We start from the raw sequence: 24835 nt of genomic DNA on the forward strand, positions 1-24835 counted from the left end.
TTCTAATAAAACTAAGGTCATTGGCTCTAAAAACCTGTCACTGAAGCGAGACTATAATATTCTTGGCAAAAATAAAGAAAAAAATAAAAGTGAAGGCAGTGGAAAAATATTCTTGTATAAAATGTTCTTTTCTTTGGACATTCCCCTTGCTCTTTTTCATCATTAGTTTACAAATAAGAGACTGGGAAGCAGTCAATGCTGTCTTCTAATAGGTTGGGCCCTAAACCAAGAGACTGGCTACAACAATAAACCTAGGGAAAATAAACAAATCAAGAAATAAAATTAAATATTTCCTAGATGCCACCTCTGTATGATTCAAACACAGACAGCAGACGGGGTGACCCATGCTATTAGGATAGACCTGGGTGCATCTGGATTGGGTATCAGCTAAATTTACATTTACATGTAAGCCATTTTGGCAGACGCTCTTATCCAGAGTGACTTACAAGGTTACTGGTATTACAGGTAGGCCAGTGTAGTGTTTGCCCAAAGACTCTTATTGGTGTAGCACAGACTGGTTGCCCAGACCTGGAATCAAACCCAGGTCTCTCACCTATGAGCCAATGGTGAAACCACTGTACCACATCAACCAAAGCAACAATTTCATACAGGGTTGCCACTTATCCTGCCTTCACACAGACTGTCCGGTCATCAGGATATCCAACTGCCGCCCTCTAGGACATTCTGGCCGAGGTGTTAGGTGGTGTTTGGAGCACACTGCTCCACCTATTGGTGTGATGATCAGGGAAGCCATTGCATACGACACTCAGCCACTACAGTAGTGATAGGACGGACGCTAACAGAGTTCAGAACATGCCGCGGCCTCATGCCTGGCTTTCAACTGGCAATTTTCAGCAGGACAATGTTCGCTCCCCCATTGCAAAGGAGTCCCAAGAGTGTCTCATATTGAAACACTTCTTTGGCCTCGTTCAACAGATTTATCACCAACCAGCTGAGACACCAACTTCTGCAACCTACTACTGTGCAGGATCTACAGGCCCAGCTGAAACATTGTAAGTCACCATGCCCAGCTGTATCTAATCTTTTATCCAGGCTTGTGGTGGCCCAACAGGGCACTACAGCCTCCTTTCAGCTGTATGGTTATCTAAACAAACATTTCCTTTAATATTGTTATCTTTTACATATATCATCATTACATTTACACAGACAATGAGTGCACCATTAAATGAGTGTACCATTTTAAAGTGCATACAGGTCCCCACTGTGTACATAGCCAAAAAGATAGATCCAGACCATAAGGTTGATCAATCAGATTCAATCAGATAAAATACTTAACATTACAGATCAGAAAAGGCATCTGGTTTACTACTAGCAATTGGTCACTAAAGCTGATGACTAGACTACTGCCATCAAACCTGATAAACAGCTACATTTAACTAAGCACACGCTCACCAGTGGGTTTCTGACAGAAAAAGCCATCTGTGCTGGCCGTGCAGGGCTTGGTTTTGAGTCCAATCACTTGGGCTTTCTCCAGGTGGGCACAGAAGCCAGAGTCACTGGGCTCCCCTTGTAACCAGGGCAATGTGCTGTTGGTGAAGGGGGACAAGTCTTCCCAGCTCCAGTACGACACATTTATCTTCCTCAGACCCCCCCAGGGAGACAGGTTCTGTTTAAACAGGGTGCAAAATCAAAGATACAATGAAATTTGGGACAGTGATTTCTCTCTCTCTCTCTCTCTCTCTCTCTCTCTCTCTCTCTCTCTCTCTCTCTCACACACACACACACTGAGAGCTGTCACCTCTGGTGAAATTGCTGAACTGTAATTTAGTCAGTACCTTCATTGCCCCTGCCCCCATTTTTCTGGGAAGGCTATTGTTAGGATTTGATTGAATTTGGCAACATAAACATTACACATCAAAACTATTAGCTATAAACCACAAACCCCACTTCAACTCACTGAAAGAAATATGGGCTTGTGATCGATCAACCCAGAAAACTGCTCTACAACCCATGACCTGGGACTTTATACAGTTCCAGCTGATGCTTGACATTAAACAAGGTGACCTCAGGCTCATGTGCCACTGCTCCAACGTGTTGCAGCCCTAGATAAGAGTACATTTATTCTATCTTTCTTTCCTGTAATGGCAAAATCACAGAAGAAACCCTTCCTTTTCTCTGTAACATGTTGAATTGGTTTTGATCTCATGTTCTACAACTTCATAAAACTAACTGAATATGTGTGAACTTCTCGATATTTTTGTATATTCTTAGGTGTATAATCTATGTGTGTGTGTGATGTTCCATTGGCAATAAGAAATTCAAACATTATCTCTCTCTTTTGTCAGTTTATGGCAATCTGCATGTAGTATTATAAATGATGATTGACAAAATAAAACCTAGAAATTAAGTTGTACAATTTATTGGTCACTGCATTTGTTATGAGTTCCATCAGGAAAAAGTGCTTCAAAAGCCTGTGCATTAATTTGTTCTGTTCTTGTGGATAATACTGTATCCAAATGTACATGAGAGTTTTGGTTTAGACGATTTAAAGGTGGTGACTAACACCTGCCTTGTGAAGGGTGCCTTTCTGCCTTGCAACCAATGATTCTGAGTAGGCTCTGGACCCATAGTGACCCTGATCAGGATGAATATGTTACACAAAATGAATGAATGTATGAACTGTGAAGTACATGACTGCTATACAAAGGTATGAACAGCCCTGGTTTTGCTGCTTTTCTTCTTGAAATGTGGTTAGCATTGCCTTTGCTGTAGCTCTGTTTTCAGCTGCTCTACAATGGACCCATCAACCTAGTGAATTATAAACACACTAGACTTACCCCAAGATTTATGACAGTTGCCCCTCTTAAAGCAGCACTCCCATTTGATCAGGGCTTGGGACTGACAAATGCAACCCTAGTGGCTGGGTATTCGAGAGGAGAAAAAACAGCACTCCACACAGACAGTGACTCAAGGCAAGGCTCAAACCCAGGTCTCTGTACTCTGCAGCTGTGATGACACCCACCACACCGTCACTTTAACACATCCTCTACAGAGAGTAAACTGAAATATCTCATGTTTTGCCAGATTTGACATTTCTTTTAAATTCAACAGGACCCGAAACCCGCATTTTGCGGGGTAACAACTTATGTTCTCTGCTTTATAACTCATGAGTGCCTGAATGTATCTGTGTGTTCCACATACTGTTAGAAACCGCAGATCCTACCGTTTCCAAAAATAGTGGTCTTATCACAGTGCTATGAAGCCTCTAGGAGTAATCCAATGTGAAAAACACCTAAAAAAATGTACTCCTTAAAAATCTGTTTTATTTTGCTCTCATAAAGGATTTTAATCTAATCATAAATGAACTCTCTGCTCTGAGTCATAAATCAGGGTCATACTTTCAGTTTCGTTTTGACTCACATGACGTCAACCCACACTGTCTCCGGGCGGAAAAATATAAATCATTAGCAAAAACATACTTCTATTATTGATTTATAGATTTACAAAGTTCAAAGTAACAAATATAAACTAAAAAACTTAATTAATTCTTCATTATGTGTATTCAAAAATAAACAAGTATTATTTCATCATATTTTTAAAAGATTATAATAATAATAATTGTTATTATTATAAGCAGCTGAGAAAACTGCCAAAGTACCAAAATATTTTTTATTTGTTGAGATATTGTCCATATTTGGATATATATCTCTATCATTAAATTCCTGAATGTCTGGGCCTGCTGTGACTGTCAGAGCTTTATCAGTTATACATCCCAGAGCTTAAAATATCAAACAAATAAGTCAGTCTGATGCTAATAATTTAATATTTTTTATGTAACATGCCATGTAATAAATTAGTATCAAAATGCTTATGTTTTCAACCACCAGACCCCCCAGACTAACAATGTGTGCAGAGATATCTGAAGTGGGAATATGTTGTTAAGGCTGTACATTGAGAAATATGCAAATAACCACAGGCGCTTTGTAAAATTCTGGTCAAAACATGGGCAGTTTCAAGAAAATATCAAATATCAATCAGCACGTAAACCTCAAGTGATTACATATTTGTGTAGCCAAGGGTCTTTAGAAAAGAAAACAGCATATTGAATATGGCAATGTCACATAATTACTGTTTAAATGCAACTGAAAGAGGCACTAAACAAAACAGAATAGTAAAATAGCTACATAGATAGGGTCCAAAGAACAAAACCAGAATGTTCAATATGTTCATTAAACCACTGTTTTATTATTATCCTCCCACAGTGTTGAATGCAGAACATGTTCACATTCTTTTCCACAACGAAATACAGTTTCTGGGACTTAATGAAACACGTGTGATCTGCTTTAGACAAGATACCACAGCTTCTGACTTAGGCAGCCCACAAAAAAATAACTGGGTTGTTTTGTTTCACAGGGTGTGGGAAAGTTTTTTATTCATAATAATTTTCTACACATTGTGTAGCGAATTTGACAATTTCAGAGAGGAAAAATAAATAAAATGTGCCATTTAACCAAGGGCACCCAAACATTTGTGGCTTTATATAGCCATTAAACACGATTCAGTCGTCAAACCAGGAGGTTTTATTTTTACTGCCTGCGCTATGAGAGGAGAGCAAAAGATTTCTATCTGGAATGTGTCTTCGTCTATTTAGGAGCAAAGCAAACTAAATTTGGCACGCTGCGCTCCCACAGTGTTTCAACACGAATCAACAAGCTCCCTGTGTGAGGACGACTTGTGTGCTTTGATTAGAAATGACAAATATGGAGAATCCCCTTTCTGGTTAGTGTAGCCACGGGGAGCGAGCGCGGATGAGTGACAGGAGAAAAGAAAAAAGGAGGCAGCAGAAATAAACTGGTGCCTTTGCATCTTTTTCACATCAAACGTGACGTCGCTGAAGAAGTGCATTAATCTTCAAAGGCCAGACAAAAGCTGCTTAAAATCCTCAGACCTCCACCGAAGCCGGGGAAGAAGAGGAGAAGAAGATGAAGGGGCTGTGTTCTCTTTTCAATTAACACATGGATTAACACGTGGCTAATATTTACCCCGCGCATCAGGGGCCGCCGTCAAGCACCAGGGTCCTGCTGAACTAAGATGTGAAGAGAATACAGATCGGACGATAAGCAAAAGAGTGGAGTTCTAGAAATAAACTGAGGCTGGGAGATACACATCTGGTTCGAATAAACATCTGCACTCAACCATCAGCAAGATATACAAGAACACATGTATTTGCACATGTCTGTGACAATGTAGCGATGCTTCATGACATAGTTTAAGAAGCAAATTTACACCATAATACATGCACATATATACACACATACATATCAGCCACAACATTAAAAACTCCTCGTGTCTACATTCATTGTACATTTTCTTAGCTCCCCTGACCATACAGATAAGCTAATATTTCTACAGTTACAGACTATTGCACTGCATACTTTAATTGTCCACTTTCACCCTGTCCTTTAATGATCAGGGTCTTCACAGAACAGGGAAGATTTGGGTAGTGGTGTGTTAGTGTGTGTTGTACTGGTACAAGAGAATCAGACACAGCAAGGCCTCAGTAGGGCCCTCAGCATTACTGCTGAAACAGTCCACCGACCAAAAACATCCAGCCAACAGCGTCCTGTGTCACTGATGAAGGACTAGAGGATGACCGACACACACTGTGCAGCGACAGATGAGCTACTGTCTCTGACTCTACATCTACAAGCTGGACCAACGAGGGAGGAGTGTCTCACAGAGTGGACAGTGAATGGACACAGGGGTTAAAAACTCCAGCAGCACCGCTGTGTCTGATCCACCCTTACCAAACGCAGCACACACTGTGGTAGTGAAACTCCACAGGGAGAAACTCAAAATACAACTGGTGGATTACATTCAGTTATTGTAGAACTACTTAAAAGACGAGCTCCATCCAGTATTTTTAAAATGAGCTCGAGTGGTGTTCTTATTAATATCATCATTACTTAATTCAATCAAATCCTCCACAGCACTTTCCAACCAACAACATCCAACCAACCAACCAACCAAAAACAACAGGCCTTCACAGATGAGCAAAGCTGTTAATATTAATTTAATATCACGATTGTAGCCAAAAAATCACGGTTATAACAGTATTGTTAAAATATGCTAAAACTTTTTAAAAATAGAACATAAATAAATAAATGTACAGATAAAGACATTTAAATAATTTCACCACATTTTATATTGAGCCAAAAAAAACAGCAGCATTATGTACGCATTTAAACAAACTTTAAACAAAAATAGGCATAAATTAACTATAATCTCTGCAGTTTTGAACTTCTTTGCCTTCTGTAAATATGAGAAATCCGTGTGATTAATATTATTATCATTGTGTTTTAGATTATCAGTATCATACCTAAAAGATTATCAGTATCATAACTAAATCTCAATTGTATAGCTTTTGTGGAATTACAATTGTTGCAGCTACTAAGGTCCTTTTTTAAGAGCAGTTTATTTCAAACAGCTCCTGGAGCACAAAGGGAACTGTGCTTGAACAATTTATAGTGGAACTTGATGTTGGCGGCAGAATGCTATTGAGCATCATTTAAGGTAGAAAGTGGCTCAGAAATGTATTCTCAGTTTAAGGTGGTGAGGGGGGGGATGGGGCACATTAATAGAATAATCGTATAATTTAAAGTGGAATGGAGCGTGGCACTATTTAAGGTGGAATGTGCAGTACGTAATTCTGACTACAATGCATTATTTTTTGCCAGATTTGTGTTGTCATTTAAAAACGGAAAAATTACTAAACTCGGTCATTCCTTCAGCCACACGTGTTTACAAGTGCATAAACAGCTAATATTAGCCCTTACTTACTTTTTTCAACTTACTTTTCAGTCTTCACTCACTCAAATGTGGTCCCCAGTCTCACCTCCCAATCCTGATTTAACCTCCCCTGGTTTCGAGGGTCCTGATTTCACTCCCCAGTGACTGGGAGGTTAGTTTAGGCACCACATCATGGCTCTGAAAATGCTTCCTGTGTCCCATGATACAAAATAAACCCATGACCCTGTGTCTGAGAGTCTGTTCCTGACTTTGGTTGATGTTGTAACTTACAGGAAATGTGGTAATTCACTTTAAAACAATATCAATAATTGTGTGGATATTTTTCCATGGTTTACCATGAAACCAGTAACAGTTTCATGTCTAGTGACTACACAACATTAGGCCCCGGTACATGTTACAAGGCTGCAGGTATTTCAGGTGCAATATTGAAAATTGCAGTTGTCTTAAATAGCTGTAGACTCCTGTGTGAGGTGCTGAGCCACTCAGTATCCTTCCACTCCATTCTTTCACAGCTCTGGGATCAAAATGATTTGATTTCCTCGACAGTTTGATGAGTTTAAGATTCATTATTATCAATAACTATCAAACTGCTGGGGGGCTTTGAGTAATGTGGGGAATTACAGGATTCTTAATAAATCCTTTAGTGTATTCACTTCTGGCATGGAAAGACAAGTTAGAATCATCAGATGTGTTTGGGATTACTTGGAAACACAATCATGTCCTAAGACGGAGTGGAGAATAACATCCCTGCAGAGTTAAAACTGAGAGAATTCTCAACAAAAGAATAGAGGCAGTAATAAAAACCCACTAAATAATGAAGGTGCTGGTATAATGTTTAGTTATCAAGGCTTCTGTGTAATGTTCTGTTTGCTCTGGCAAAACTGTGATTGCAGCTGGGGTTGAATCACTTGAAAAAAAAAAAAAAACGAGAGACGTGGTATAGTCATCATTGCACTGCAATAAAATGAAATGTGAACTTTGCTCACATATACACACACAATCCCCAAACAGCAGGCAACCGCCTCTGTGCCCAGGTGGTAGTTATGTGCTAGGTGCCTTGCTCAGGGGCCCTTCAGCCATGGATGATGAGTGGTGAGAAAACACTGTTCCTCCCCCAACCTCCATTTCTCCTGCTGGTACCAGGGACAAACCTTTCAGCACCAAACCCAACACCAAGCCTAACATTTAGGCCATGGTTGCCCCAGAGTTGATATGAATATTGAGAAAATGCCAAATAGCAATAGTGTAGCCCCATTTGGTCATGACCAAATTTCCACAGGTTCCTGTGTAGATTTCTCTTTTAGAGGCACTTCTCTGTGTTTTCGTTTCTGTCTGGATCGGCCGTGTGGTGTTCATCTCCCTCCTGTCCCGACTAAAATTACAAACTGAATTACTGTCTGGTTTTCCCAAACTCAGTGGCGGTCTGATCACATTTATTCCCACTTGGATACATGATCTTTATAATGGTTCAGGCAGATGTTATCTCACTTAGGAAGTTTGCCTTCTTGGCAAATTCAGTTTCTTATCCTTTGTATCAAAATAAACCCTTAAATTCACAAACTATTTATGGACGTCTCTCAGTAGAAGAAGGAAGAAACTAAGATCAGTCAAGCAAAGTAAAAGCTAAGCTCAGGGTTAAGTTTTGGAGGGTTTATGTTTGGAGTTTCATGCTATGTTTATATACAAAGGACATATGAATCCTGGGAATGGTCTTTTGGTTAAACAAGTTCAAACTCAGATTGAGACAAGGCTCTACAAAGACTCAGATTTTGTAAAAAATAAAACCCACCAGGAAAAAAAAAAAATCAGCCTGTGGTGCTTTTACAGCAGCCAGCTGCAAACGTTCACGAAGACGACCTGTTCAAATATTCCAGTTCAGCTAATCTCAGTTAAGTAGGGCATTTGTTGCTCTTTGTTTTTTCTTTCTTTTTTTTTTTATTTGTCTGTTCACCAGCATCTGTCAGGTTTTGTTTTTAAACTGTGCTGGGACGCAAACACACACTTGCTACACACTTTTTACAGGTCATTATTTGAGGACTGAGAGACTGAGGAGTTAATCTCACAGTTAAATTATTCACAAGGCCTGAAAAATAATCACAACAACAACATTAACAGTAAAAACAGCTGTAACGGGGTAGAAACTATTAAATTCTAAAGTAACATGGTTTGTGTGTCACTTACTTGCCGCTGCTGCTGCTCATACCTCTGCAACTCCTCCAGAATAAACTCCACCTCCCTGTGTGAAGTGATGGAGGCAATATTTGCGTTCTGGTTTTTACAGTAGTGCTGAGCGTTATCATAACTCTCTCTGCTGGGGTTCAGCCTCAGGCAGACTTCACCAACACGACTCCAGCCTTCTCCACACACCTCTGCCGAGCAAAGGAAGAGAGCACATACAGTCAAGGGAAAAATTTGGGCGTATACAGACAACAAACATTCCTTGGATGACAGGTGTCTGGGTAGGTATCTTTCATAACATTCCAACGAGTGGCATTACAGACTGTAGCAGCGCACATTTACTCTCTTCATTTAATGGTCAGGACCCCAACAGAGCCAACACAGGGCAGGACTTATTTAGGAGGTGGGTCTTTTCTTTGTTTTTAGAGTTGCAGTGACACTAACCTGATGGTAGTGTGGGGTCACAGCCACAGCAGCATCACTATTGATCGGTGATGTAATTTCAAGTGTGAAAGTTCATCAAAGTTGAACTAAATGCAAAATATATTTGCTCATATGTCATGTAACTGAAATTGGCCTGTTGTAGCAAATATTGCATGTGAAAATTTGTGGACACCAAACCCTGTGTGTCTGCAGCTTTGCATGGTGCTGGTACGAGTGGATCAGACACAGCAGTGCCGCTGGAGTTTTTAAACCCTTCCATTCCATGTCAGTGCTGGGCTAAGAATAGTCTGATGAAGGCCTAGGGGATAAACAACAGAAACTCTGCAGCAACTGATGAGCTACTGTATTAGTGCTGAGAATGATCTACCACCCAAATCACACCTGCTCTGTGGGGGTCCTGTGTAGGAGCTGACAATTCATATCGAGTAGATTTCAAAATCTATGTGTAGATAAGTATAGGCAAAAATAAATGGGAGTAAATAATGTTTTGTTTGAAGGTATTTTAACGTAAAAAGTACGGCTCTATATTGTCTCTCAGTCTTAAATGGAGTTTTAGTGCTGAAACTGTGCCGTGTGACTAAGAGACTGCAAGACGAGCCAGTGTTTATTATTCTACAGCTCAGTCTGCTTTCCTCTGTTCTCTCACTCTGCTTGGGTTCTCATCAGAGACCTCCTCTGTGGAAGTCATTATCTAATAATAGTGCAATCCACAGTATCCAAAATAAGCCGAGGGGTTCCTGAAATGAAACCCAGGTTGTTATTTTTGCTCCGGTGGCTGAGTGTAGTTCCCGTATTCATGCTGAGATATTTTTCCCTTGTTCTGTTTTCAGAAACTGGAGGCGTGTTTGGGTGGGTGTTTGTGGAAAGCCAATGACACTGAACCCTGCTCCTTTCTGTAATTTGTTCATACATAACTGGACAACGGCATCATTTTTAGTTATGAGCATCACACCAGAGTTCTCCCTGTCTAACAACCCTTTACAGAGCAGCGGGTGTCAGTACCTGTTCTTTTAAATGATAATGAGACACTCACTGTCCTCTCTGATTCAAGCGCACACCAGTGAGGAGCAAAAGTTCTGGTTTTTACTTGTTTCCACTTGTTTTCTCTTTTTTTAACCTGTGCTATTATTTATCTGCACTCCTGTCTATTTTGTTCCATTTAACCTCATCTTTGCGCTTTCGCGTAAACACAGGTCTATTGCTGTCACGACCGGGTGGACTGACGGAGGCGGATGCAAATGCAAAAACAATATATTACAGATAAGAAAAGCAAATAAAAACAGAAAAACAAAAGGACTGTACAAACAATACTGAACTAAATTAAACAGACACAGGACCACTGACTAAACACAAACCAAGGGCATTAAATATATAAACAGACCAGACAGACAAAGAGTACAAAGATACAGACAGACTCGAGCGTTACCAAGAGGTACAGACCAGAGAGAGACACACAGACCAGACTAGACAGATACAAACAGAGAGAGTTACCAGAGGGACTAACAGACTAGACTATGGTGATACAAACACTCACAAACTTCAAGACGAACCCTAAACAGAGACCCAGAAAGCTAAATGCAAACCTAAACAAAGAGAGCTAAAGCTAATCCTAAATACAGATACATGGAGAAAGAGACCTAAACAGAGATACTAACAAGATATGAACAAGGCATAAACAAACTAGAGAACAAAGTTACATAAAAGCCAAACAAGCACAAGTAGGTAGGTAGTTAGCTCTAGTGTGTTTGTTTGTTTGTTACTAGAACTACTACTGTGTGTTTGTTACTATGTCCACCAAAGACACCTGAGACTGATAACAAGGGAGCAGGACTACAGAGGAAACACAGGTGGAGACACTGATGAGGGGGCGGAGCTAAGGAGGAGACAAGGGACAAAACAAAAACAGAGCCATGTGCTTTTTTAGCACATGGCAGACAATGGAAACACAAACAAACAGGAAAGACAGGGCCAGAGCATGTGCTGAGACTCAAAGGAGGGGGCGGGACAATTAGAAAATCAGATTAGAAAAGAAGTTGCACAAGATCAGAGTGACTTATTTGATCCCATGTTTTCTGAATTAGGTAGACCACAAAACATGACTGGGTGGTCTTGTTTCATAGTGTGTGTGTTGGTGGGCTCCAGATCTTCAAGTTAATGCCCACATGCACTGTACAAGTTTGTTTTATTTTTCTCATAATTGATCCTCTTTATTTTCTCCATCCCATCATCAATTGAACACCAAAAACAAATCTATGTTATATATATATATATATATATATATATATATATACTGAGTTTCAATTAGGGGCGGCACGGTGGCGCAGTCACACAGCTCCAGGGACCTGAAGGTTGTGGGTTCGATTCCCGCTCCGGGTGACTGCCTGTGAGGAGTTGGTGTGTTCTCTCTGTGTCTGCGTGGGTTTCCTCCGGGTGACTGTCTGTGAGGAGTTGGTGTGTTCTCTCTGTGTCTGTGTGGGTTTCCTCCGGGTGACTGTCTGTGAGGAGTTGGTGTGTTCTCCCTGTGTCTGTGTGGGTTTCCTCCGGGTGTTCCAGTTTCCTCCCACAGTCCAAAAACACATGTTGGTAGGTGGATTGGCGACTCAAAAGTGTTTGTGTGTGTGAGTGAATGTGTGTGTGTCTGTGTTGCCCTGTGAAGGACTGGCGCCCCCTCCAGGGTGTATTCCCGCCTTACGCCCAATGATTCCAGGACCCACCGCAACCCTGAATTGGATAAGGGTTACAGACAATGAATGAAAAAAATGAATGAATTTCAAAATTCTATTTTTATTTCTAAAATATGTCTTAGATGTAAATCTATAACTTTGCTTCCATTCAGGAGGAGTGGATATAGTGATCAGTGTTTATTTAAATTTCCATATCTCCACCCACTCCTCCACTAGTCCCAGAAGTTGACAACATTAGTTATTTAGACTTCTGATGTATGAAACACAGCCTGTGTGTGTGAAAGATTTTAAGATTGTTTTGTGGACTCTGCAGTTTTGAAGCTGAAATGCTCAGCCACGTAAAAGATCTTGAATTGGATTTTCACAGGATGGGGGTCTTTAAACATGAGTTTGATGTGTGTTTTTCTGTAAACAGCACACACACACTTTTGGGAAAACTACTTCATATTACAATGTAGGGCAATCACAAAGAGCATAGAAAGGTAGAAAACATTCTCCTGGGAAAGCAACACAAGCAGCTTAATAATGCATCAAACATGAGCAGAACGTCCTGCTTTTGGATTGTTCTTGGATCAAATGAAACAGGCCCAGAACTCGTCAGAGTTCTGCAGGTCCTCCTGACTTACTTTGAGAGATTTTGGACTCAGAACTTTATTAATTATTTAGTGGAGAGCTATTAATATTCATTTAAAAGAGACACAATAAACCATTGTTTTATCAGGTGGGGAGAAAAGTTTAGAATCAGTGTTTGATTCTTATGAAAAAGTTGACAGTGACTTATAAAGTCATTCAAATATTGTAGACCTTGGCAAGTTTACTATTCTTTCATTCATTATCTGTAAGCGCTTATCTAGTGTAGGGTCGCGGTGGGTCCGGAGCATACCTGGAATCATTGGGTGCAAGGCGGGATTACACCCTGGAGGGGGCATCAGTCCTTCACAGTGCAACACACACACACCTATGTACACTTCTGAGTCACCAATCCACCTACAAAGGTGTGTTTTTGGACTGTGGGAGAAAACTGGAGCACCCTGAGGAAACCCACGTGGACACAGAGAGAACACACCACACTCCTCACAGACAATCACCCGGAGAAAACCCATGTGGACACAGGGAGAACACACCAGACTCCTCACAGACAGTCACCCGGAGGAAACCCATGTGGACACAGGAAGAACACATCACACTCCTCACAGACAGCCACCTTGAGGAAACCCACACAGACACAGGGAGAACACACCACACTCCTCACAGACAGTCACCTGGAGGAAACCCACACAGACACAGGGAGAACACACCACACTCCTCACAGACAGTCTCCCGGAGGAAACCCACGCAGACACAGGGAGAACACACCACACTCCTCACAGACAGTCACCTGGAGGAAACCCACACAGACACAGGGAGAACACACCACACTCCTCACAGACAGTCACCCGGAGGAAACCCACACAGACACAGGGAGAACACACCACACTCCTCACAGACAGTCACCTGGAACGGGATTCAAACCCACAACCTCCAGTTCCCTGGAGCTGTGTGACTGTAAACACAAAGTTTATTATTATTTTTTTTTATTTATTTATGTATGTAGCTGTACAACACTAAGAAATGTTATGACTAGAACGATTTTAATATGAGGAACAAAATGACTTCAGTAACAAAATTCATTCATCCTTTCATTCATTCTCTTTAACCGCTTATTTGGTTCAGGGTCGCGGTGGGTCCATAACCCACCCGGAATCACTGGGCACAAGGCGGGAACACACCCTGGAGGGGGAGCCATTCCATCGCAGGGAGACACCCTCACACATATGGACACTTTGAGTAGACAATCCACCTACCAAAATGAGTTTTTGGACATTGGGAGGAAACTGGAGCTCCCGGAGAAACCCACATGGAAACGGGGAGAACACACCACACTCAGAACAGGGCTTGAACTCCCAACACCAGAACCCAGGAGTTGTGTAACAAAATTCTACCAGCTGTAAAATGAATATTTGAATGCATCATGTATCAAACATAGTGATTAACTCAAGTGAGAAAACTTGAGTTTCTAAGTGTAAGCATTTAATTTGGAAAATTAGTGTATTATCACTTCCCTGAAATACTGAGCACAAGATGTAAACAGTTTTGGATCTAGTTTATTGTACTTAAATCTACTTGTCTTGTAAATTGTAATTTATATGATCAGTAATTTCAAATGTTTGAATGCCTTCTATAGCTTTGTAACAGTAAATAACTCCAGGTATATTTTCCAGTGAGGGTTGGAAGGTACATAGTATTTTCAGTATTTATAACTCAGCCATAAATCATCCACCTTCAACCTCAATATTATTTATTTATATTCAATTAAATGCAAAGATATGGCCTTGACTAAATCCTCAGTCCCTCTGATCACTCCCACTGTCCTCACCAGGCATGGCATGGCACTCCTGCGTCTGCGGCACCCACATGCAGTTAATGTTCACAGAGCAGCTCCTGCAGTTGTTCAGATCACTGCAGACCTGTTCATCGTGGACACGACACTCACTGAAGACCTTCACCGGCTGAAACATATAAGACAAGGGTTAGACTTCTTCAAACTTTCCTTCTATAGCATAGTGACACTTGGATGCTTGTTGGCTGTGTTAATAATGCACATTTTTAACTGTGAATTAGCTGCTTCATAGCTCTGAAAATTAACTCACGTTCAGAATACATTAATAAACATGGACTTAAGAAACATATCATATCAGTGTCACCCCCTCTAGAACCTGGGGATTATTTTAGTTCTGACTTGGCTCCATCCACTCATCACCACAGTTACCTGTCTTTTATCCCAGACTCATTAACCCCCACATATAAACCCTTAGAGCCCCCTGATGAACTCTCTGTGTTTTTTTCTATCAGAGTTCCTAAGCTTGTCCTGTAGTTACTTTAGTTATCCTACCAATGGATAACTATTGCTTTTCATATTAGTGCAGAGATTTTATATTGTCACAGACCCATTTATAATTGACACCCTCTCATTAGCTTGCACTCAGTGGTTAGTCGGGTTTATTACAGCGAAGCTTATTTTATATAACACTATAAACACAAGCCAGATATTAAAGTATGAGTGAGTGCCTTCTTGAATCTCAATGAATCTGTGATGTGCTGACCCTAGAGCTGACTGAGCTGGGACTAGAACATGCATCCTTAAATCATGACCTGACCTGTCTGTCTTAGTTTATTCAGTCAATCCCCACAGACGACTGAAAGTTTCAGGACTCTTAGAGGAAAGGCATGAAAGACTGAAATGAGTGATTAATAAATCACTGAGCGAAATGTCATCATTCATGACTCTTGATGCAACATTTACAGAATCATGGTCTCGTAACACATTATTGATGGGAAATAGAACAGATTCATTTAAAAAATGTGTTTCAAAAAAAGCGTTAGCTTAATTCACTAGGGATATCAGCCACAAGATTAAAACCACTGATAGCTGAAGTTAACAGTATGATTGTCCCATTCCGCCTCTGTCTCATGCTCTCCCTCTTGTGATCATGTGCTTTTATTGTGTTTTGTCCCATTCCTTCTTCCATCCTTGTCATGCCCCATATCTGTGATCAGAAGTGGTTTAAAGCCCTGTTTTTTTTTGTCTTTGCATGTTGTCTAATGATGCCTGTGTAATGGTGAGTGGTAATGTCCTTTGTGTCACATCCTGGCACTTTCTTGTTTGTTTTCCCCTTCCATGTGGCTCTGTCTGTTTGTTGTTATTCCTATCTCCGCCCTCGTTCCACTCTAGCTCCACCTTTGTTCCGCCTCCTTGTCATTGTCCTTCGTTATCTGTGTCAGGTGTTTCTTGTTAGTTCGTATATTTAAGTCCTCTTCCCTCACTTCCTGGTATCGGTCATTTGTGTTTGTGTTGTTATTGTAGTCTGCGTTTCTCTAGCTCGTTCCTCGTTCGGTCTCCTGTCTGTTTCATGCCCCAGTCCTGTAGTGTTGTTTCCTGCTCTTTCCTAGGTTGCTATGTAATGTTATTTCATGTTTCTCGTCAAGTTCGTTTTGTCTGTTTGATCTATATTAAACTGTCTGTGTTGTAGGGAGTGTGTCCGCCTCCGTAAGTCCACTCTTTACGTCCCCGTGACACTTTGGATGTACATGTTTACATGTTTGAGTCATTTCTTAGTTGGAGGACCATTTAGGCATCAGTAGCCTTAGTTAGTATTTTTTTTTTTAATATACAGCATATTTTCTTTGAATACACATATAGGAATGGTGATCCAATTTTAGAAACATGCTGTGATATTCATTGCCTAACAGTTTTTCCCATCTCTTATATATTGTTTCTAAAATTTGACCACATATTTTAATATTGGTGTTTCTTTACTTTTCTGTTTAATTACTATTGCCCCCCCCCCCCCTTACTTTCCAGTTTAATATCAGGCATTATTCAGTAAAGGATGCTAAGTTTGAAACCATAGGCCATGCAGCTATAATGAAGGTAACAATGTGGTGAACCTCGACTGAATTGGCAAACGGTTTAATTATTTTAATATTCCAAATAGAAAATGGGATTCAATTTCCTTTTTACTATGCAGTCAGAAAGAGTCAATAAAACTTTGTTTGTCATGTGACTTATTGGATATTCCCTTCTTTTAACCAACTATTTTGTGGTAACAGATTTTTACAGACACTGTGACCCAGTTTAACGAAATAATATTATTATTTAACACAAGTAAATTATACATAAGAATGTATTTCTTCTTAAAAGACACATATATCGATGAATCCGTTAATAAAAATAAGGTATAAGGATTGTTCTCCTGTGCCTTTGAGTTGCATTGCAGTTAGATGAAATTAGAGATGTAGATCTATTTATTTTATTTTTAGTACTATTGTAATAACTGTCCTTTATTTTATTACTAAGTTTTATTGTCTTTTATATTATAAAATTCTACTTGAATAGCTTTTTAATTGTTTTTATTTTATATAATCTGTTTGACTTCTATTTTAATAGCATTTTAAAAGTTTTTACTATCTTTTACTTTCTTAATTTCCTGTATCACTCTGTAAAGCACTTTGAATTGACATTGTGTTCGAAAGGTCTATAAATAAACGTGCCTTGCCAACAGAGTTATGTTTATTATTATATTTGATCATCAAGACTGCGGGACAAGAAAAAGTTTCCATTATATACATATGACAACTTATATAAGAATAAGACAATTTATACAAGAATTATGTTTTTTGAATAGTCTGCCCATGTATTTTTTGAAAATGTGTGGTGGGATGAGAAAGGTCCTTTATTGGAGAAATGACCCATTTACTTTCTTTGTTGAGTGTTTCTTCATAGTTGTGTTTCACATCTCATTTGTGTGTAAAATAAACCACTTTCGCACCTGCATCCTGCCTCCTCTCCTCCTCCCACATTACAATTATCCCATAACAATGGCACCTGTCGAGTGGTGAGACATATCAGGCAGCAAGCATTCTTGAAGGTGAGATATATCAGCACCAGAGGGTTCTTAAACACAATGTGTTGAAGCAGGAAAAATAGCCAAGCGTAAGGACTCTGACCAGGGCCAATCTGAGACTAGGTCAGATCACCTCCGAAAAAGTGCTTTTTTTGTCTTAAATCTAACACATTAAGAAGAAAAGGATAGGCCTAGCATAGCCCATAGTTAGCCCTTTGGCTGCTTCAGTGAAGAGGTAAGTGTACCACAGCTGTTGGTGTGTAGTACAGCAGCTGTTCACATGAATATAATTTAGTATTCATCATTCAGCCTAATGTAGGCTTCCGGTTATCTCTGATAGGTCAGGGTGATAGGCCCAGCACAGGATGCCCACTACATGAATCAATTTATGAATAAAGAATTACATTCAGCCAGCACCTAACAATGCAGAACTGATTATACTGAGCTTTCTCGACCAACTACTTGTGTTTCATTTCACCGGACTCTCACGGTTGTGTTCAGTTACAGAAAACAGCCCACTGATAACACTAATTTTCTTAAATGACGTTAATACAGTCAAAGACTGAGCTCAGATGACGTGCCTTTGTTGATTGTGAAAATACATTTACACATCTTTAGCATCAGCTTTGGATACAGCCCATGTTTTAAGACTGAACTGTTCTCCAAATGTTAGCAGGTCTAAGTTCTAATTAGTGAAATTACTTTTAAGATGCAACCATTTTAGATACAGACATTCAGCTGTGGGCAGTGTTGCCAGTGTAGTGTCGCTGCCACAGAGCTCCAGAGTCCAGGGTCTCCGATTCTCAACTCAGGTCATTGTAAATGGTTTGTTGTGTTCTTCCTGTGTCTGTGTGGGTTTCCTCTGGGTGCTCTGGTTTCCTGTTGGTAGGTGGATTGGCAGTGTGGACTGTCCATGGTTGTGAAAGGCTGGGTGAGTGTATTAAATTGCCCCAGGTGTGAGTGAGTGAGTGAAAAAAGTCATTATGCCCTGCCATACGGGTATAAAGCCTAAAGCTGTTACTGCAGCACAGGTTGGGGACATACTTCTGTAAATACCCTTCATTTCAAGCTAAATGTTGCAAAATGACAACAAACCTTTGACCCCACCTCTTTAGGACTCACCTGAATGCAGTGGCTGGCAACAGAGAGGCATTTATTCTCCTCACACCATTGGCAACCTTTGGTGTTGGCTGTGCAGGAGGCACAATCAGAGAAGTACATGCACTGCTCATCTGTAGCATCTGCAAGGCACATCAGAGGGGAGAGCAGAGTTACTCACATGAGACAATCGGTACAGCTGGAGTAAATGAGCTGATGTTCCAAACCATGCTGGACTGAGAAAGATTCACCACTCAAATAATCCCTGCAGTGTGGAGGTCCTGACCACTGAAGAACAAGGTGAAAACTGGCTAACAAACTGCAGAGCAGCAGATGGACTACACTCTGTAATTGTAGAAATACAAAGTGCACTGTATATTCAGTGGAGCTGAGAAAACAGACAATGAGTGTAGAAACAAGGAGGTCATTTTGATGTTTTGGCTGATTGGGGCATTACGTAAAAAGGAAGAGCTGATGAAACGCACTCTAACTCTAACGTAGTTAGAAACACACCAGACTCCACCATGGCACAGAAGCAAAAGCCATTAAAGTGGATATATATTCAGAAAATTGATTGGCAAATCCTAATAATTAATGACGCAGTGTGTTTCCCCACATTCATGATAGAGTTATTCGAGGCTCAAGCAGTAAAAGCACTGCCGTTCTTAGATGAGGGGCTAGAGTGAGTGATTAATTAAACATAGTGGACGAATGCTCATGAATTCCTCTAAGTACATGCCTCTTGATGTAAAATGAACAGAATCGTGTTTTCCTAACACACACTGTTAAAAGGAAATGAACCAAATCCTTCCAAAGATGGATAAATAATAGTATAATGCACTAGGTGCCAAAGGGGGTGGGGGCTTGTTCTATTACAGGGGGGTGCAGCAAGACAAATGAATGAGATACATAATATTCCACTGTAAAGGTGATGTGTTTGCTTTGTTCAATAAGAATTATGCATTATGAATTAATAATAAGTATGACTTTCTGTGAATTACAGCGTTAATCTGTTGGAGTTTGTAAGCAAAAATGTGTGTACTCTCAGAAAAATTGCCTCAGTGGTGGTACCTTTCACTGCCACTTTAGTGGTACCCTCAAGGGTATATAGTCAGTACTATTTATTAGGGAATGCAATTCTGAGTTTTGATTTCGTATGCCCCATTGCATCTCCGGGACTTATGCATTGATTTTACACAGTTCCATAATGAAAACTTTCATATAATTCATTCATTATCTGTAACCGCTTATCCAATTCAGGGTCGCGGTGGGTCCAGAGCCTACCTGGAATCATTAGGCGCAAGGCAGGAATACACCCTGGAGGGGGCGCCAGTCCTTCACAGGGCAACACACACACACACACATTCACTCACACCTAGGGACACTTTTGAGTCGCCAATCCACCTACCAACGTGTGTTTTTGGACTGTGGGAGGAAACCGGAGCACCCGGAGGAAACCCACACAGACACAGGGAGAACACACCAACTCCTCACAGACAGTCACCCGGAGCGGGAATTGAACCCACAACCTCCAGACCCCTGGAGCTGTGTGACTGCGACACTACCTGCTGCGCCACCGTGCCACACTTACAAATACTCATCTCTTCTAACTATTGATGTACCTTTGAAAGGTATATTACACAATAATGTAACTGTACAGTGTTTATTTTTCTGACAATATTAATGCGTGTGAGGTCAGTGGGGGTTGGAATTTCAAACTAATATTTGGATACTCAAGTTGACCATTTCAGGTGCCAGTACTTCAAAGAGAAATCACTCTTTGGCCATTTGAAATCTTTGAGTTTGGGAAGTCAGAGGAAACATGCATTTAAATAATTCAGATGAGAGCTGGAACGGCACAATCTGATTGGCTGTGTTGGTGCCTTCCGTGCACCCAGTGATTCCAGGTGGACCACCAGATCAGGATAAAGTGGTCACAGAAATGTTGTTATTGTCATGAAACAGCATTTAAGCCATCGGTAGCAGTGATGAATGACACACACACACATCCACGCACTAGTGATTTGGGGCAGTGAACACAGACACACACCCCTATAGCAACAGGAAGCTACCTGTGGATGTTGAGAGAGGGGAAAGGGCTGTACCTATACCCCAGCCCTAATCTCCCGCTGGTCAAGGGGCTCAAACCAGCCACCTTCTAGTCCCAAGTCTCCTTCTCTAACCTTCAGGTCATGGCTGGCCTAACTTCTTATAAGTTCACATAATGTATTACTTTTTTAATTTCGACCAATATTACAACATATCCAAACATCTTCATAAACTATTTATTTTAATTTTTACCATGCACATGTTTACCCCTTGCATAAAAGCTGCAGGATCATGCAGCCACACAAGTTGATGGACAGTCTGCGAGATCATGAAGCTTGAAGATAAAAACCTAATACAGGATAATCTCTCCTGCACTTGTGTCATTTCATTAGTTAATCAGAGTCCGGCCCACCTCTGAGCTCGGTTCTTAATCCATGCAGTGATTGTAATAATCTTCTCCTGTCCAGAATTGCCCCAAACAGGTTACAGCTGTTTTCACTTCCCTCAGACTTCTGGAGTTCGGTTTCATCGCCATCGTAATTACATCTCTGCGAAGGCATTACACAATAGCTGACCTTTCATTCAGTCAATTATCAGCAGCCATTTCCAAGCTCTATTAGCCCAAACGAAAGAGGCCGAGTGCTGTCCAGATACAGCGGAGCACATCTGAGTGGCTGGAGGCATAAACCCCTCAGTGTATCGAGTGTAAACAGGATTACGCGAGGATTATCATTAATCCTCTGACAGCACATTTATAGAAGGGGAGAGTGCCCTCTAGGTGTGTGTTTGACATGCAGTGCAAACAATCCACCTGCGAAACACATTCAGTCAAACACATGCTAATCTGGATAACTTTTAAACCGACTTCATTTTCATAAACAAGCTGCAATTTCACAAACAAAAGGGTCATCAAGTAAGTGAACAAAGTTATAGAACAAGGCCAGAACCAAAAAATAAAGACAAATCAAAAACAGGATCGGCTACTGAACGGAAACATAAGAGGTCTGATTAGATTCTGTGACGAATCAAGTCTGAAATGGCACTGAAATGAGTAACAAACAGCAACCAAATTTAGTCTAGTTTTCATACGAACTACCACTCACAAGCTAACTTTCAAATATCTGTTCATTGATTAATTAATCATCTGTACCTGATGCATCCTGATCAGTATTGTGGTGGTATCTGAAACACAACCTGGACAGAGTGCCAGTCCCCACAGGGCCCCACACACTCACCCAGTCACTCACACACTGACAAAGGTAGGAAATTCCACACACTCACACCTGTTGGTAATTTCCCTCACTCACTCATTCACTCACATTTATATCTACAGCATTTAGTAGACATGCTTATCCAGAGAGACTCACAACATTGCATAGTGTTTAGATTGAATGTCTATCCTAGCTAGTACAAATAGGCTGTCACACACTCACACCTAGATACTTACACGCTCACACCTGCAGGGTTTCACTCTCTCACCCATTCACTCACACACACACCTGCTTACACTTTCATACACTCACAAACATGAACACATTTTAAACACTCACCCTTTCACTTAAACACTTACACCTGTGGATAGTTCACAACATTCACACAGTCACTCACACACTCACACCTGCAGGGTTTCACTCTCTCACCCATTCACTCACACATACACCTGCAAACACTTTCATACACTCACAACCATGAACACATTTTCAACACTCACCCTTTCACTTAAACACTTACACCTGTGGACAGTTCACAACATTCACACAGTCACTCACACACACCTGCAGGGTTTCACTCTCTCACCCATTCACTCACACACACACACACATACGCACACACCTGCGGACACTTTTATACACTCACAACCATGGACACATGTTCAACACTCACCCGTTCACTTAAACACTTACACCTGACACCTGTGACCAGTTCACAACATTCACAGTCACTCACACACTCACACCTGCAGGGTTTCACTCTCTCACCCATTCACTCACACACACACACACACACACACGCACACACCTGCGGACACTTTCATACACTAACAACCATGAACAAATTTTAAACACTCACCCGTTCACTTAAACACTTACACCTGACACCTGTGACCAGTTCACAACATTCACACAGTCACTCACACACTCACACCTGCTGAAAGTTTCACTGAGCCAGTCTACCTGCAAACATGTGTGAGAGGAAAATGGAGCACCTGGAGGAAACACGCAGACACAGGGAGAACACTGCTTTATGATCATTTTATTATAAATGAGTATTTATGTAGTACAGTGTATATTTGTACTGTGAGGACAAACTATTTTGGAAACTTACTTACTTCAGAAACTAAGAAATTAACAGGAATATCTTCCCCCTTTTTGCAAATGGTATTGCACTTTTTTTTTTTTTTTATGTTTTATAATTATTTTTTTTTCCTATTTGTCCCCAGTAGTTTCCACTCAGCAGATATGTGTGTTGTGTGGATGTGTTTATGTTTTTTTTTACTTAGAAATAAAAAATAAAAAGCATAAGTCATTGGAGCGGCTTGCATCAGCACACTTCAGATAAACAACAGTAAAATGGAACAGTGAAAGTGGAGAGCTTTATAACATGATGCAAACCTATGATGCAATGTATATGATGCAACTCTTTTCAGTTAATTCCTTAACACCGTGAAGAAGCCTTAAGTTCCACCCTTTAGAATGTAGTTTAAAAGATAAAGTGGTCACTTACTGCTGCGCACAGGGCAGACAGAGTCCAGTGCCGTTCTGTCTCTGTGCTCAAAAGTCCATGGAGCACAGTAACCTCTGACCCACTCACAGCGGACGCCAGGGCCAGCGTTTCGACAGAGCTGCTCTTCGGTGAAGGCTTCGCAGCTGGCAGATTTAAACACCAGCACGTCACTCAGCATCACACCGGAGAAGCCTCCAAACACCAGCATGGAGCTGAGGGAGCACACAAGAGCACAGAGAGGAAACAGGTTTATGAAACCTGGCTTTTTCTCTTAACGTCAAAACGTACATAATGGATTAAGGTTAAGGTTGTCTTTCTAGAGCTAGCTTTAACATAATGGGTAAATAAAGTATTTTTATAAAACAGAGGTATTCAAACTGTGGTGTACACTCCTCTAGTGGGTTGCAAAGGTATTGCGGGGAGTGGTAGGATTGCAACAAATAAACATTTACAGTTATTTATTTATTTATTTTAATGTTCAAACCCTCAGCTCTCCCAATTAAAATAAATAAATAAATTAATTAATTAATTAATTCATTCATTCATTCATTATCTGTAAGCACTTATTCAGTTCAGGGTCGTGGTAGGTCTGGAGCCTACCCGGAATCATTGGGCAAGGCAGGAATGCACCCTGGAGGGGGCGCCAAACACACATAAACATTCACACCTACGGACACATTTTGAGACGCAAATCCACCTACCAACGTGTGTTTTTGGACCGCGGGAGTAAACCGGAGCACCGTGAGGAAACCCACGCGGACACAGGGAGGACACACCACACTCCTCACAGACAATCACCCGGAGGAAACCCACACAGACACAGGGAGAACACACCACACTCCTCGCAGACAGTCACCCGGAGGAAACCCACGCAGACACAGGGAGAACACACCACACTCCTCACAGACAGTCACCCGGAGGAAACCCAAACAGACACAGGGAGAACACACCACACTCCTCACAGACAGTCACCCGGAGGAAACCCACGCAGACACAGGGAGAACACACCACACTCCTCACAGACAATAACTCGGAGGAAACCCACGCAGACACAGGGAGAACACACCACACTCCTCACAGACAGTCACCCGGAGGAAACCCACACAGACACAGAGAGAACACACCACACTCCTCACAGACAATAACTCGATGGAAACCCACGCAGACACAGGGAGAACACACCACACTCCTCACAGACAATCACCCGGAGGAAACCCACGCAGACACAGGGAGAACACACCACACTCCTCACAGACAATCACCCGGAGGAAACCCACGCAGACACAGGGAGAACACACCACACTCCTCACAGACAGTCACCCGGAGGAAACCCAAACAGACACAGGAAGAATACACCACACTCCTCACAGACAGTCACCCGGAGGAAACCCACGCAGACACAGGGAGAACACACCACACTCCTCACAGACAATAACTCGGAGG

At 41.2% G+C, this 24835-nt stretch overlaps 1 protein-coding gene across 1 annotated transcript in view; it reads right to left on the reverse strand.

The window, feature by feature from the left end:
* The window catches only part of atrnl1a (attractin-like 1a), a 301564-nt gene that overhangs the window by 231154 nt on the left and 45575 nt on the right, over positions 1–24835 (reverse strand). The window contains exons 12-17 of the mRNA XM_066679153.1: positions 23393–23604; positions 18644–18762; positions 14494–14626; positions 11556–11560; positions 8953–9138; positions 1414–1627 (exon numbers count right to left, since the gene is read on the reverse strand). Coding sequence (XP_066535250.1) covers positions 1414–1627; positions 8953–9138; positions 11556–11560; positions 14494–14626; positions 18644–18762; positions 23393–23604 — 869 coding nt within the window. The remainder of the gene's footprint in view (positions 1–1413; positions 1628–8952; positions 9139–11555; positions 11561–14493; positions 14627–18643; positions 18763–23392; positions 23605–24835) is intronic.

The sequence above is a fragment of the Hoplias malabaricus genome, chromosome 8, assembly GCF_029633855.1.
Source record: "Hoplias malabaricus isolate fHopMal1 chromosome 8, fHopMal1.hap1, whole genome shotgun sequence".
Lineage (NCBI taxonomy): Eukaryota > Metazoa > Chordata > Actinopteri > Characiformes > Erythrinidae > Hoplias > Hoplias malabaricus.